This window comes from Leopardus geoffroyi, chromosome E2 (assembly GCF_018350155.1).
Source record: "Leopardus geoffroyi isolate Oge1 chromosome E2, O.geoffroyi_Oge1_pat1.0, whole genome shotgun sequence".
NCBI lineage: Eukaryota > Metazoa > Chordata > Mammalia > Carnivora > Felidae > Leopardus > Leopardus geoffroyi.
Genome location: NC_059335.1, coordinates 26,424,516 through 26,441,712, shown reverse-complemented (window position 1 = coordinate 26,441,712; position 17,197 = coordinate 26,424,516). Strand labels below are relative to the sequence as shown.

Here is a 17,197-nt window from a genome sequence, read left to right as displayed (position 1 = left end):
AAGCCTCAGAGGGAGAGTTAGGATAAATGTGAGATACTCAGGTTTTTTATAAGGGGGCCTGTGCATTCAAAGGTAAAGAAACTGGGCTAGATGGGAAACAGCCCCTGGCTGAAATAAACAAACAGCTGAGATATTAAATCCAGTGTCTGAAGGGTAAGTGAATGGATGAAAGTCAATAAAAACAAGACGAAAAAAGAACAAAACCCAGAGAGAATGAAATAAGCAAGTGTGCTCACAGAGCAATAGTTGCACCAAAAATCATGGATCTTGAGGGGAAGGGGGATGTTTGAGAAGGCAAATGCTTTTGCTAGAGCATCTGTTGTGAGGCTGTCAGTCTTGTTACTGCCCTGTTTTTCTTTGTGAGGTGCTTTTATTTTTTCAGGTTCTTTACACAGAGTTTAGTCACACACTCTGGGACTTGAATTCAGTCATGAACCCAAAGCCAGAATAAATGGCAATGACATACCAAAGTCTCAACAGAATGCTTCTCAATTATTGTGACTCTGTTCTATGATCCCAAACAGAAACAATTCTTTCCTCAGGAATGCACCGAAGAAAATTTAAAACCAAACTGATTGCACATGGTTAATATTTTCAAAAATGATGATTTAGAAGAAACCTAGAAGAGGAACAAGATTCCCCTGAATGCAAGGCTCATACTTCTTCAAATTCAGAATCCCTCACCTCCTCTGTCAGGGCCACATCAGTAGGAAGTCAGCCCCCAGGTGCTGGCTCACATCAGGCAACCTGAGTGTTCTGTCGACCAAGGCCTGGGTTTTCTGAGCCAAGATAGTACTCTGGGACTTGGGGGAGCTGAGTTCTCTTTGGGGATGGATTTGGGACCAGATGTGATGAAGGGAGCATTATTCATTGTCCCCTTACAGAACTAATGAGGATTAGTTGAAGCCCAGGGCTCTGTCCATGGGGCCCATTCAGCAGCAGGCAGGATCACTCTGTTTGTTGATGGAAGTTGCGTTATTAATTTCTTAAATGGGTGGTTAGGGAGAAGCTGCTAATTACAAGTCAGACAGATGAGAAGATGAAATCTGGGAGATGAGATCATGTACCCCTGGGGCACCAACGGAGCGAGGACACTTGTCTTCATTGAGGCTGTATGATGTTAACCACCTACCAGGCAGGACTCAGTGAGAAAGGCCCCAGTGAATAGGGAAGATGGTTTTTGGGAATACCAGTTGAACAGAGATTTTTACACTTGTCCCAAGTGTGTGGGGAGGCAGGGTGTTGAGGCCAGACTTCAAGGGTGGGAGAGTCAGAGGTCACTCTCCAGTAGCTAGCATGGGCCAAGCAGGTCCTTCCAAGAAATTTCTTCCTTCATTCCTGGGGCTAAATATGGTATGGAAAAGGAGGCTCTAGCTCTGAAGGGTCAGAGGACCCTGAAGCAACTGGGGAAAGAGGAGAATTTAGGACAATCCATGGGGTTTTGAGTGAAAAGTCTAGGCCAAGTAAGGACGTGGATGGAAAATTCTAGACATTCAGTTAGAGACCTTACTCAGACATTATCACGTTATATTCTCTGGACTTACAGAGGCAAGGGTATAGATCTTCCACCGTTTTGATGAAATTCCAAAGCAAAATAGATTAAGATGTTGCTATCCTTACTTTGCTAGACCATGATTTGGGAGTCATGAAATGAATGGTCCAGTCAGAATTCCAATTATGTCACCGTTTCTCATCTCAGCAATTATAATTCCCATGGATAGAATGGTTCAGAGCCAAGGCAACACCTCATCCTAAACCTTCTACCTCTCTTTTGTTCTTCAGGCATTTAGTGTGATTGCCATGTTTAATGTAATGAAGTTTTCAATTGCAATCTTGCCTTTCTCGGTCAAAGCAATGGCCGAAGCCAATGTCTCTCTGAGGAGAATGAAGGTATAACTAATGCTGGGTGAGTAGGGAAGAGAGATCTTGTTTTTGGGTGGGAAAATTCTCAGATATGGGAAAGCTGTGTCAACCCATTGGAGGGCTGGGTCATTGGTTTGGAGAACATTGGGATAAGGCCCTGCATTCAGAGTTGGATCAATAAATGTACATCAAGGAGGGTACAAGCAAAACTTTATAAGGTGGTCTGCCCTTTGATTAAAAATGAAACAGAGTCTCCATGCATGGAGATGATGTTCCTGATCCCCTACTCTTTTTCCAAGTCATAAATCTTAAGTTGTTCCAGGAGTAGGGTTGAGTTTGCACTGAGCTATTCCCCACCCTTTTACCTACCTGGTTTGCCCTATGATGCATGTGGTGATGGTAATGATGAAGAGGGTAGTGGGGCACCACATTTATGCACTCAGTTGCTTTATTCATTCATTCATTCATTCAGTCAGTCAGTCATTCATCAGAGATGTACTGTGTGCTTCCTATATTTAAGGTATTGTAGGAAATGCAAATAAAAGGAAGAGAGAGTTTTTACTCTCAAGAGCCTCCAGTCTCATGTAGGACCAGGTATCCCAGTCATTGCTATACACAGTAAGGATATGTAACATGCAAGAAGGCATAAAATGGTTTTGAAGTTCAGGCAAGGGAAGGAAAAGGAGGAGGGTGTTGCAGAGAAGAGAACAGCATGTTTAGACATGTGTGAATTAATTGAATGATTTTATTCACTCAGGCCAGCATTCTGGAAGTCACCTTAGGCATCAGAGATGCTTGTATTCCTTACTAATCACATTCAACTAATCAAAGGCCCTTTCGAGTCACTTCCTGCTCACTGTGTTTCCTCAATTTTAAGAGGCACTGTTTGTAAGATTGAGTTGTAAAGTGGTATTATCAAGTCATCACTTTCTGAACAAAACCCAAGAATGAACACCATCATATTAGCTGTATATATTATGATATCAGATAACTTAGACTAGAGAAACAGTGCTATTTCTTGACTCCTCAACTTCTTTGTCCCTGCTGCCATCACTGAATTATCACGGTGACTTATGAACCAATTTCCCTTTTCTGTTGTTGTTCTTCTTAAATCCTCATTGCACTCAGCCCCCAGAGAGCTGTTGAAATTTTGGTCTGACCACTGATATTCACCTGCTTGAAACCCTTGAGTCCTTGTTCCCTCCAGGACTGAACCTGAGCCTTCCATCAGCAGGTCCTCAGTTATGTCTCCACCTGATTTCCTATCCCCTTCCTACCTTGAGCTCTATGGTAATCCTGAATTGCTTGTTTCATGTCCTCACCCTAATAAACCATGCTGTTGAATGTTTCCTTGCCTTTGCTAATGCCATACCTTTTATTATAAGGCTCTCATCTCCTCTTCCTTCCCTCATTTTTGCCTGTCAGCACCTGTACAGACTCAGCTCAGGCACCAATACATAGACCTCAGGATGGGGAGCCAAGTGTCCCTTCTTTGGCACAGTGTTTTGTTCTTGTCACATTTCACTGAAATGATTGTGTATGTTCCCATCTTCCCCTAGGCTGTAATCTATTTAAGGACAAGAATCATGCCTTATTCATAATTTCGTTTCTTATGTTTACCACAGAATTTGGCACAGGGTAGACACTTGGCAAATGTTTTGTTGAACTGAGCTGAGTGGGTACTAGGAAGAAGGCATGGCAGAGGCTGAGCATGTGACCTTGGTTTAATAAGCGTTAATGCCAGGCAATGAAGCCACCACCCAAAGACTAGAAAAAGCTGATTACCTTGGGCATGAGGAAAAAATGTAGCTGAGATCAGCATTCTCCAATGTGGGTGACCCACATAGACTTTGTGGATAAAGAGGCATCTGTCCTAGATAGCATGAGCTAGTACACTATTTCTGCTGCAGCTTCTCCTAAGGGAATATCTTCCCTAAATATCCTAAGTCGAATTGCCAAGATTATGGTTTTGGGTCATTAGAAGATATATTGGGATGATTCTTGTAAATGCATAATGTCTGCCCAGTTAATTTTGTTTCTTTAATCTTAGAAAATTCTCGTAGATAAAAACCCCCCATCTTACATCACCCAACCAGAAGACCCAGATACTGTCTTGCTTTTAGCAAATGCCACCTTGACATGGGATCAAGAAACCAGCAGAAAAAGTGATCCAAAGAAAGTGCAGAACCAGAAAAAGTGTTTTCTTAAGAAACAGAGGCTAGAGACATACAGTGTGAGATCATCAGCCCAGGAAGTTGCTGGCCCAGAGGAGCAAAGTGGTAGCCCCACACCGGTTCTGCACAATATAAGCTTTGTGGTGAGAAAGGTGGGTATGTGTTCTATAGGTATGGCTTCTATCTTTCCTTGTATCACACAACTATACTTTATCAAGACCTAACATGATTTGTTTGAGCTGGAGGTGGTGTGGGGATGTCTCTAGACTGTTTCCTTTCCCCAATTTTAAACTTAAAAAAATTTTTTTAATGTTTATTTATATTTGAGAGAGAGAGAGAGAGAGAGAGAGCAGGGGAGGGGCAGAGAGAGATGGAGACAGAATCTGAAGCAGGCTTCAGTCTCTGAGCTGTCAACACATAGCCCAGTGCAGAGCTCAAATTCATAAGCTGTGAGATGACCTGAGCCAAAGTTGGATGCGTAATCAACTGAGCCTCCCAGGCACCCCTCCCAATTTTAAAACTATGTACATGGGTAATGGAGACATTCTCTTCAAGCTGACAAAACATGGTAGTTGAAACAGTACCGATATTTAAACTCCAAAGGAGCCAGTTGCAATTTTGAATGGACAATCTATTTCAGGTGGCTAGGCTCAAATTGACTATCTTTTGTAAATCTTTTTGGATTTGTTCTTAATTTCACATTGGAGTACTATGATAGATAATAACTGACAATTATGAATACTTATTATTTACCAGGTACACAACTAACTCATTTAACCACCCCATAACCCTAAGAGATAGGTACTATATCTATTCACACTTTATGATTGAGAAAACTGACACAATGGGAGGTTAAATAAATCATCCAAGATGATACTGCTAGCAAGTGGCAGAAGACAGCTTCACATTCAGGGCACCTGGCCCCAGAGTCTGTGCTCTTAAGCACCATGCTTGTTAAAAGCAAGTAAGATCAACAAGCAACCCAGCAAAGGAAGCCAGCCAGAGTCTGTTGGCTGCTCCCCTCAGGAATGGGGAATAGAGTCTTTAGACAAAGCTCTACATTTAAGGAATGTTTGGCTTCTCCTGCATGTGATTCTCTTGCACTGGGAACTCAGCAGCAGTGCTCCTGGGATGGCAGTGTTTGCTGATTTTGCTGCCGAGGGCTCAGCATTAATTCTATGCCTAGTATTTTAATTTCCCATCTTGTTGACTCACCCTTTCTGGTGTGAGCACTATGGAAGGAGAGGTTCCTACTTATTATGCAACGCTAAGCTCAATAGCTGGTGTAGAGTAGTATTCAGTTGGCTGGGTGTAATTGATCTAGGTTCTCTGTTAAGTCCTACTGGGTGCAGCCCACTTTGCTTTCTCATGCCCTTCCCCCTGCTTATGATGTGCAGCACCTGGATTGCTCCAACCAGGCCTTTGGAATTGCTCCAGAGTGGCTTCAGTGAACTACTCTTGTGTTTTAAAGAAGCTGCCTTTTAGCCCCCTAGTGGCCTTCCTTCTCATTATGTCAATGACTCTTGCTTGGGCTTGTGCATCAAGGACATGGTCAATGTTTTCTGAAACAAGTTGAAGACAGTGGGAGCAACACAGTGTTGTGTGGATTAAGGTTATGCCTCCAGAACCTGATGTACCTGGGGTCCAGTCCCAGCCACTTGCCAGCTGTGTGACCTTGAGTATATTGCCTAACCTCTTGGAGCCTCTCTTCCTTTATGGGCTCAATGGATATTTTAAAAATGGCACCACTTCACAAGGTCGGTGTGAGGACTGAAAGAGATACTATACAAAAATGCTAAGCCCATAGTAAGTCTCAACTTATGTTAGCTATTGTCGCCTTTTTCCTCTCACAGTCAAAAATCCAGCCTAAGTGTTGCCCTTAAATATTCTAAATTCAGAGCACCCATGTTTTTTCCAAATTTAGTTCTAGGATTCCATTGGACTATAGCCTCCTTGAGGTCAGGGTGTGTATCTGTCTTGTTCACAGGTTGTGACCTTATACCAAGGCAAGTGCCTGGCATGCATTAGGCACCCAAAGGTGTTTTCTGAATGGACAGGTGAATAATCAGAAACCCAGGGGCTGCAAGTCTCATGGGTTTTCTCCTGAAGACAAGGTTGAATCTAGAAGGCTAGAGACCTGGCCCCAGGTGGTGGATAGAATTCAAAAGAGAGTCAAATGCCTAGAATCTGGATCCAGACCCATGATCTCTTTGTCCCAAACTCTTTGTAATGCACCAATTCCTTAAAGACCTTTTAGTGGAATTAAAATGGATCAGCTTTGGGACACTTGGGTGGCTCAGTCAACTGAGCATCCAACTTTGGCTCAGGTCATGATCTTGCGGTTTGTGAGTTCAAGCCCCAAGCCCCACATCGGGCTTGCTGCTGTCAGCACAAAGCCCACTTGGGATCCTCTGTCCCCCTCTCTCTGCCCTTTCTTTGCTTGTGCTCTCCCAAAGATAAATATAAATGGATCAGCTTGGGGCGCCTGGGTGGCGCAGTCGGTTAAGCGTCCGACTTCAGCCAGGTCACGATCTCGCGGTCCGTGAGTTCGAGCCCCGCGTCGGGCTCTGGGCTGATGGCTCAGAGCCTGGAGCCTGTTTCTGATTCTGTGTCTCCCTCTCTCTCTGCCCCTCCCCCGTTCATGCTCTGTCTCTCTCTGTCCCAAAAATAAATAAACGTTGAAAAAAAAAAATAAATGGATCAGCTTCACTTATCTGCAGCATCAATGATAATGTGGACTGCATAAGGCAGGGATCACATCTGTCTTGATCACTACTTTATCCTCAGTGCCTAGCATGATGCCTGCTGTTCCATAAAGTCTTGTCAAAGAAATTCATGATGACAGGAAGCTATCTTCATGTGCTGAAGGTGGCAGACAGGCGATGGGAAAGGAGCCGTATCTGGCTCCATCATGGGCATCTTTGCTCTAAGAGATCACGGAGAGCAGGTCTTAATGAGAATGCTCTTAGTTGTTCCATCTGCAGCACTGCAGTATTTGCTTGGACACAAGAGTGGTCACATGTCTGCCAAAAGTCTCCACATGGATTCTTGCTTTGCCTGCCCTGGTTTCCCTCCAGAGATCTACATGGTTTACTACTTCACCTCCTTCAGGTCTACTAAAATGTCACCTGTAGCAAATACTGTTAGTGACCCATCTGTGTATCCTAGCCACCTTCCAACTGCCAAATCTGTATCTATGCCAGAGAGCCCTCCGCATCATCCAAAAAACACCAGGACATTGACAGCCAGGGGAGCAGCTCTCAAACACTGTTGACTATTTATACTTTACTCCCTCAGCCGTTGGAGTGGGAGGGATAGAACTACTCTAAGTTTCCCAGAATTTGTTAGCAGGATTGAACTTCATTTGCCTCCCATGGGAACTAACATAATTGTACACCCTTGATGGGTCACCTTGCTCCTCCCATGACACCTCGCAAACGAACTACCTTCATTCAAATCTTTGATTCAGGGTCTGTTTCTGGGAGAACTCAAGCTAAGACATTTACCTTTCTAGTAACGTTCCCCCCATCCTCATCTCCTCCCTACCTCCTCCCTACTTTAAGAGTTTCCATGGAAGGTACCTGACATACTCCATATTTTACTTACTTATTTTGTTGACTACTGGTCCCCTCAACTAAAACATAAGCTTCATGAGGGCAGACCGAAATGGTTGTCTGTCATATTCATTACTCTGTTGTGCTGTTGCTACTGTCCAGAACAGCACCTGGCACTTACAATGATTTGTGGCAGAATTAATAAATCTGCAGCTGTAGAATAATCCATGAACCCAAAGTGTTGGAATAGAATAACTGCTTAGCAATTTCAGGTTATGCTTCAGTGTGGTGGAAGGATACTTTAAATTATTTTTTAATGTTTATTTTTGAGAGAGAGACAGAGACAGAGAGACAGAGAGTAGGCTAGGGGAGGAGCAGAGAGAGAAAGGGAGACACAGAATCCAAAGTAGGCTCCAGGCTCTAAGCTGTCAGCACAGAGCCCGACGCAGGGCTCGAACTCACAAACCACAAGATCATGACCTTAGCTGAAGTTGGATGCTCAACCGACTGAGCCACCCAGGGGCCCCAAGTGGAGGATACTTTAAAAATTACTTTTGAAAAGCACTCAACTCTCTGTACTTCAAAGGCTACCTATGTCCCTCTGGGTTGTGCAGCCTTTAAGTTCTATTAGATTTGCTTTCCTGGAGTGTAAGCATGGGACAATACTCCTGTAAAGTCCTGTGTGTCCCAGACCAGCACAAGGCTGTTTTGCGTCAGTGCTTGTATTTGATTTCTAGAAGTCCTCTGGGCACTCTGCTGTGCTGTGCCAAGGAAAACACTTAATTAAGATGTAGGTTCCTGTACTGTCCAGGCTGTATATTGGGTTTGGGGTGTGAGACTGTAACTGCCACCTTTTAGAGCCAGCAGTGACCCTTTGGCCAGCAGAGTTTGGGGGCAACACTTTCATACCAAGACCCTCTAAAAACTGGGGAAACGACTGTGTCTTTTTTTTCTGTTTCTCTGATAGGGGAAGATCTTGGGAATATGTGGGAATGTTGGAAGTGGAAAGAGCTCCCTCATTGCAGCTCTCCTAGGACAGGTAAACTGTGAAGACAGAACATTGACATGACACTGAAATGTCAGGTTCCCTACCTGCCGTGTTTGGGATCCTCTGAGAACAGTGGACCCAGTGGCTGGGCTCAGCTGCACTGGACACTGTGAAGACAGTTGATAGTGATTTTCAGGGGGTTAATGTTCTCAGTGGCTCCATGCCTCTTGTCCATGTATGGCTGAGCTTTTCACACACTCTTGGGTTTGTCTCCTAAGGACATGTGTTAAACACTGACTGCTTCCTTGCCTAGAACACCACCTTTGTCAAAGGAAGAGGAAAGTCATTAAATCCATGTGTTTTCCCATGACTTGGGCCATCCTGATTAGAAAGGCCAGTAAGTCAACTTGGTAGGGAAGGACCAAGAAACCTAAGACTCACCATGACTCTAGATCTGTTTTTCCCTTTGTCCATCTCCATATCCCCAGTGTCTGCCCACAGCAGTAGCTCAGTCAAGCCTTCTTTGATGGAGTGGCTGAATGCATGCATCAACACAGCAATGTGCCCTCAACTTCTCTGCAGACCTCATGGTAGGCACAGGGAGGAGCCCAGGGGTCTTGTCCTTTGTCTGCTACTTCTAGCTGTGTGACCCCAGAAAAATGCCAGGCCAATTATTGTATTCACAAGGCTCTAAATTGATATAGTTTCTCATCCCAAATGAATGAATATTAAGTCCTCTTTCTTCCCACCCTGCTGTTCCTAGAGAGAAGCTTGGGTGCCTGTAGTTGGGAGAGGAGGAACCTCTGAAGAAATGAGGACACCAGGCTCAGAAGAACCTGCTAGAATAGGGTGACTTCTTTTGGCCTCAGCTGACTCATTTCTAGAAAGAGTGACAACTCCTTCCCTGTCTGAAGGAGGAGGTTGGGGCAGAATCCCATGAGCTCCTAAAGTTACTTATGCCCTGGGATTCTGTTGTGTGTGCCTGTCATAAATAGCCCTAGAGTCAGCAGGTGTATTACAGGTGACCCATCCCAATTGTCTATCGAATAACATGAGGCTCTCCACAGAATCCCATAAAAGATGAGCCAACTTCTGCTCAGATATCTCCAGCAATGGAGAACTAATTATTTCACAGCCAGTTCCCTCTTTGGAGAGTTTTGATATATGGAAGTGGAGTTTGCCTCCTTTTAACTTCTACCCTTTTTTCTGCTCCTTTGGAATCTCTCAGAGAAAAGAGAATCTATCTCCCATGTAACAGTGGTGAGATTAGATGCCTCACCATAGTCACTGGGATAGGGGGTGGCAGGGTGGCTGATGAGTGGACTCTAGACTGCCTATGTTCAACACCTGCCTCAGCCTCATGCTCATTATTTAATCTTGGGTAAGTAACTGAGCCTCTCTGAACCTCAGTTTCCTTGTCCATAAAATGGGGCTTAGGAAGGTTGAGGTGAGGATTAAATAAGATAATGTATATAATAGTTATAGGATAATTCCCAGGGCCAATCATGGTGACCAGCATTTTGTATGCACTTAACCCAGTGCCTGGCATAGCCCCTATTTATTTTGCCTATTATTATTACCATTATTGTCATTATTTTTTTCTCTTCTCCAAGTCTAATGTTCTCTGTCTCTTGGGACATTCCTGAGGTGAAATTGTGTCCCATCCCTTGACCTTGGCTATCTTCCTTCCCTGTCCACAACACACAGCTGCTGCTGCATCAGCCCTGAGCACCACGGCATCTCTTGCATATGTCCTCTCCTGACAGATTTGAACATGGCTTCACCACCAGCTGTCAGATGCCCACAGTGTGGTATCATCTTAAGCGCACTTATGTACTTGGGGTCACAAACTAGAGCACATGCAAGTTTTTAATTGGATTATTCAATGTGCTACATGAAATTGGATTTCCACTCCTCTTGAAGAATGAGAAATTCTGGCTGCACCAGGCCTGCATCCTTGGCACCAGGCCCTACACCAAATGTGCAGACTGAATCGAGGCTGCTTCCTTGAGACAGAACACACCAGGACCACCATCCATAGCCATGTAGGCTATGCCCTGCCCCTGGGGCCTGGCTGAGGGGGGTGGGATGTAGCCAGTGCACCTGTAAAAGGAAGCCTTTGTGATGTTGAGTCCTCTCAGAAGGCATCTTGTTCTGGCTGCACCAAGGTGCCATGTGGCCTCTCCAGCCTACAGCAGGACTCACCACTGCCTCTTCTGTGACATTCCTCCCTGGCCCCTTGTAGGTTTTTGACTTTGAGACCATCATTCTACACATCTGGTCTTTGCAGTATGTGGACAAGACATCTTGTTGACCCTCTTGCGCCATTATAATTAATGTTCATAGAATAAGTGGGTGGCAAGTGTGCAGTGGGTCCCTGAAGAGAAGTCTGTGAGGATTGGCTTCTGAAGGCATTCTGGTCTTGTTACTCCAGATGCAGTTACAGCAAGGGATCGTGGCACTCAATGGGACTGTGGCCTATGTTTCCCAGCAAGCATGGATCTTTCATGGAAATGTGAGAGAAAACATACTATTTGGAGAAAAGTATGATCACCAAAGGTAATATTAACTTTGAAAGCATGAGGCCCTTCAGTATTTGATTCCTTCTGCTACAGATGCCTATGCCATTGGTAATGATTGCTAAGTGGGTTCCTTTAATGAATTCTGATTAAACATTCATCAGAGCCAAGTGGGTGTTGGTTTTTCTCTTCCTAACCCAAGAGTTCAGGAGAGGCGCCTTCTGCAGACCTGTGATCACACTCTAAGAAATGGATGGAATCGGCACTTCATTCCCAGCACACAGCAGCATATGTTCTGAGGTTCTCTGTGAGAGTGCATATGTTGTCTGACTGGAGAAAGATATATCTGGCAATTTGCTTTAGGCCAAGTAACCAAAACTGCTCAAAATTGTGAGCAGCAAGTACACAATTAATCAGCTCTGAAATTATTAATTGACATCAGTCAACCACAAGAATATATTGCTGTTAATGTCCTCAAAATTATCTAATGGAATAAAAACAAAGTTCATGTCATAATTTTTGTATACACTTTGTGCCATTATCTTTAAGCTCTGGAAAATAATAGCTTTCTATGGTTCTCTTCTGGGTTTGGTATGCTGCTGTGTACATTCTCTCTCTAATGAGAATTCTATAAACACCCATTTAGGGAGATCCTGGCATCATATCCCCATTTTACAGATGACAAAGCTGAAGCTTAGAAGGAGAGTTGACCTGCCCAAGGTCAAGGCTATTAAATGGCAGTGACTGAGTCCTGAATGCCAGGGCAACATCATTTATTCTCACTGGTGTTTCCTGACATCTGGGTCCCACTGAAACCTCCCTAAGCTCCATGATGCTGAAGTAAAGACCAGTGGAGTTGGCTTTCAAAATCTGGCTGTCAGCTTTCCAGTCATGGTCTGGACTTTCATATCTTATTTTTTGAATGCACAAACTGTCCTTGCTGACTGACATTGGCCAGCATGTGTGAGTTCCCAGCAAGAGGTCTATTACTTCCTCTCATCTTCCCTGGCCATGGCATCCTGCTGCCAGGAGGCTCAAGAGTGGCAGGAAGTTCTGATCAGTGCAGGAGTCCTTGGCACCAGTTGCACTGCTCTGCCCAGCATTTCCTGGCCTGACTTTACCTGTGCCTCTTCCCTGCCCCGCCTGGAATTGCTTTTCTTTCTTCAGTAGCAGGCTAGTAGGAGGTATTCCTATCCTTATCACTTAGAATGTCAGGGCAAATATTTACAAAATACCTGCAATATGCAGGACCATGAAGGATTATGTGGGACAGAAGGGTGGCTCAGATGCATCATTGCCCCTCAGATGTTCAAGTCCGGGAAGGGGCTATAAGAGATGTATAGAAATAACAGTGCACCAAGAAGGAATGTGCCAAGTGGCAGGAGGCTGTGCTGGATTGTTCAGTGACAGCAGAAATCATGAGAGGGAAGAGAGGGTAGTGCTTGAATTGGGCCTGGTAGGGTGGATTAAGCATCCTTTTTATGTGGCATCTCTAGCAGAGGCTTTGCTCCTAGGGCAAACATAGTGGCTCTCAGGCCCCAGGAAGGAAGGAAGGTGAAGGGAAGCTTAAGAAGGGGGGTGGGGGTGTCAAAGGGATGAAGATGTGCTGAGCACTCTGAATCTCATAGTTAAAGATTGGCAAAGGTAATAATATTAATAGTAACCATCAATGATGGAGAATTTGCTATGCACCAGAAATTGTGTTAATGGATTTACATATGTGTTCTTGTTTCCTTCTTACAACACAATCAGAATTATTAGCACAATTTTATAGAGTGGAGAGTGAAGATCAGGGAGGTACAGTCACTCCTCCAAGGTTATCCAGCTGGATTCAAATGCAGATTGTTCTGGGGGTGCCTGGGTGGCTCAGTCTGTTAAGTGTTGGACTTAGGCTCAGGTAATGATCTCATGGCTTGTGAGTTCGAGCTCTGCATCGGGCTCTGTGCTGACAGCTCAGAGCCTGAAGCCCACTTCGGATTCTGTGTCTTCCTCTCTCTCTGCCCCTCCCCCTGCTTACTTTCTGTCTCTCTCTCTCTCCTTCAAAAATAAATAAAACATTAAACAAACAAACAAAAAACAAAAAACCCACCAAATGCAGATTGTTCTGATTTTAAAGCTCCTGGTTTTTCAAAAAAAAATTTTTTGAGTATACTTGACACACAATGTTACATTCATTTCAGGTGTACAACATAGTGATTCAACCTCTCTGTATGTTATGCTATGCTCACCTGAGGTGTAGCTACCATCAGATACCATGTAGCTCTATTACAATATCATTGAGTAGATACCCTGTGCTTTACCTTTCATCCCCATGACTTATTTATTCTGTAACTGGAAGGCTGTATCTCCCACTCTCCCTTCAGCCATTTGGCCCATTCCCTCCCCCTCCAGCAACTATTAATTTGTTCTCTGTATTTATGTGTCAGATTCTGCTTTTTGTTTATTCAGTTGTTTTATTTATTTATTTATTTATTTATTTATTTATTATTGTCTTTGTCTATTCATGCACCAACACCAGTCTGTTTTTGTTTTTCTTTCTTTCTTTCTTTCTTTCTTTCTTCTTTCTTTTTAAATATAAATTATTGTCAAATTGGCTAACATACAGTGTGTAAAGTGTGCTCTTGGTTTTTGGGGTAGATTCCCGTGGTTCATCGCTTACATACAACACCCAGTGCTCATCCCAACAAGTGCCCTCCTCAAAGCTGATCACTCATTTTCCCCTCTCCCCTACCCCCCACCCCATCCACCCTCAGTTTGTTCTCTGTTCTAGGAGTCTCTTATGGTTTGCCTCCCTCCCTCTCTGTTTGTAACTATTTTTTCCCCCTTCCCTTCCCACATGGTCTTCTGTTAAGTTTCTCAAGATCCACATATGAGTGAAAACATGATATCTGTCTTTCTCTGATTGACTTATTTCACTCAGCGTAATACTTTCCAGTTCCATCCACACTGTTGCAAGTGGCACGATTTCATTCTTTCTCATTGCCAAGAACTATTCCATTGTATATATAAACCACATCTTCTGTATCCATTGGTCACCTAATGAGCATTTAGGCTTTTTCCATAAATTGGCTATTGAAGGTGCTGATATAAACATTGGGGTACATGTGCTCCCATAAATCAGCACTCCTGTATTCCTTGTAGTATCTACTTGTAATTAGTATCTACTTGTAATTCCTAGCAGTGCTATTGCTGGGTCATAAGGTAGTTCTATTTTTTTTTTGTTTTTGTTTTTTTTTTTGTTTTTTTGCTATATATGAAGTTTATTGTCAAATTGGTTTCCATACAACACCCAGTGCTCATCCCAGAAGGTGCCCTCCTCAATACCCACCCTCCCCTCATCCCACCCCCCATCAACCCTCAGTTTGTTCTCAGTTTTTAAGAGTCTCTTATGCTTTGGCTCTCTTCCACTCTAACCTCTTTTTCTTTCCTTCCCCTCCCCCATGGGTTTCTGTTAAGTTTCTTAGGATCCACCTAAGAGTGAAACCATATGGTATCTGTCTTTCTCTGTATGGCTTATTTCACTTAGCATAACACTCTCCAGTTCCATCCCAGAACTAGACCCACAAACGTATGGCCAACTAATCTTTGACAAAGCAGGAAAAAATATCCAATGGAAAAAAGACAGTCTCTTTAACAAGGTGCTGGACACCTTGTTAACAAGGAGAACTGGACAGCAACATGCAGAAGATTGAAACTAGACCACTTTCTCACACCATTCACAAAAATAAACTCAAAATGGATAAAGGACCTGAATGTGAGACAGGAAACCATCAAAACCTTAGAGGAGAAAGCAGGAAAAGACCTCTCTGACCTCAGCCATAGCAATTTCTTACTTGACACATCCCCAAAGGCAAAGGAATTAAAATAAAAAATGAACTACTGGGACCTTATGAAGATAAAAAGCTTCTGCACAGCAAGGGAAACAACCAACAAAACTAGAAGGCAACCAACGGATGGGAAAAGATATTTGCAAATGACATATCAGACAAAGGGCTAGTATCCAAAATCTATAAAGAGCTCACCAAACTCCACACCCGAAAAACAAATAACCCAGTGAAGAAATGGGCAGAAAACATGAATAGACACTTCTCTGAAGATGACATCCAGATGGCCAACAGGCACATGAAAAGATAATCAACGTCGCTCCTCATCAGGGAAATACAAATCAAAACCACACTCAGATATCACCTCACGCCAGTCAGAGTGGCCAAAATGAACAAATCAGGAGACTATAGATGCTGGAGAGGATGTGGAGAAACGGGAACCCTCTTGCACTGTTGGTGGGAATGCAAGCTGGTGCAGCCACTCTGGAAAACAGTGTGGAGGTTCCTCAAAAAATTAAAAATAGACCTACCCTATGACCCAGCAATAGCACTGCTAGGAATTTACCCAAGGGATACAGGAGTACTGATGCATGGGGGTACTTGTACCCCAATGTTTATAGCAGCACTCTCAACAATAGCCAAATTATGGAAAGAGTCTAAATGTCCATCAACTGATGAATAGATAAAGAAATTGTGGTTTATATACACAATGGAATACTACGTGGCAATGAGAAAGAATGAAATATGGCCCTTTGTAGCAACATGGAAGGAACTGGAGAGTGTGATGCTAAGTGAAATAAGCCATACAGAGAAAGACAGATACCATATGGTTTCACTCTTAGGTGGATCCTGAGAAACTTAACAGAAACCCATGGGGGAGGGGAAGGAAAAAAAAAGAGGTTAGAGTGGAAGAGAGCCAAAGCATAAGAGACTCTTAAAAACTGAGAACAAACTGAGGGTTGATGGGGGGTGAGAGGGAAGGGAGGGTGGGTGATGGGTATTGAGGAGGGCACCTTTTGGGATGAGCACTGGGTGTTGTATGGAAACCAATTTGACAATAAACTTCATATATTGAAAAAAAGGAACTAGAAGCAGAACAATAAAGAAATCCCAAAGCCAGAATAAGAAGTGAAATCATAAAGATCAGAGTGGAAATAAATAATATAGAATAAAAAAAAAAAAACCAGTAGAACAAATCAATGAAACTAAGAGTTGGTTTTGTGAAAGAATAAACAAAATTGGTAAACCCCTAGCTAGACTTCTCAAAAAGAAAAGAGAGAGGACCCAAATAGATAAAATCACGAATGAAAATGGATTTATCACAACCAATCCCTCAGAAATATAAGCAATTTTCATATAATACTATGAAAAATTATATGCTAACAAACTGGACAACCTGGAAGAAATGGACAAATTCGTAGACACCTACACACTTAAAACTCAAATGGGAAGAAATAGAAAATTTGAACAGACCTATAAGTAGTGAAGAAATTGAATCAGTTATTAAAAATCTCCCAACAAATAAGAGTCCTGGGCCAGATGGCTTCCCTGTGGAATTCTACCAGACATTTAAAGCAGAATTAATACCTATCCTTCTCTAGCTGTTCCAAAAAAATAGAAATGGAAGGAAGACTTCTGGACTCATTCTATGAAGCCAGCATTACCTTGAATCCCAAACCAGACAGAGAGCCCACAAAAAAGGAGAATTACAGGCCAATATCACTGATGAACATGGATGCAAAAATTCTCAACAAGATACTAGCAAATTGAATTCAACAGTGTATTAAAAGAATTATTCACTATGATCAAGTGGGATTCATTCCTGGGCTGCAGGGCTGTTCAATATTCACAAGTCAATCAATGTGATACATCACATTAATAAAAGAAAGGATAAGATCCATATGATCTTGTCAATAGATGCAGAAAAGGTATTTGACCTAACAGATGAACATAAGGGAAGGGAAACAAAAATAATATAAAAACAAGGAGGAGGACAAAACAGAAGAGACTCATAAATATGGAGAACAAAACAAGGGTTACTGGAGGGGTTGTGGGAGGGGGTATGTGCTAAATGGGTAAGGGGCACTAAGGAATCTACTCCTGAAATCATTGTTGCACTATATGCTAACTAATTTGGATGTAAATTAAAAAAATTAAATTAAAAACAAGCATTTGACAAAACACAGCATCCTTTCTTAATAAAAACCTTAAAGAAAGTTGGGATAGAAAGAACATACTTAAACATCATAAAAGCCATATATGAAAAGCTCACAGC

At 43.0% G+C, this 17,197-nt stretch overlaps 1 protein-coding gene across 5 annotated transcripts in view; it reads left to right on the top strand.

The window, feature by feature from the left end:
- The window catches only part of ABCC12 (ATP binding cassette subfamily C member 12), an 89,602-nt gene that overhangs the window by 33,270 nt on the left and 39,135 nt on the right, over positions 1 to 17,197 (top strand). For all 5 annotated transcript variants that reach the window (XM_045442653.1, XM_045442654.1, XM_045442652.1 and 2 more), the window contains 4 exons: positions 1,783 to 1,890; positions 3,914 to 4,189; positions 8,559 to 8,630; positions 11,014 to 11,138. In XM_045442653.1, the coding sequence (XP_045298609.1) occupies positions 1,783 to 1,890; positions 3,914 to 4,189; positions 8,559 to 8,630; positions 11,014 to 11,138 (581 nt within the window). The remainder of the gene's footprint in view (positions 1 to 1,782; positions 1,891 to 3,913; positions 4,190 to 8,558; positions 8,631 to 11,013; positions 11,139 to 17,197) is intronic.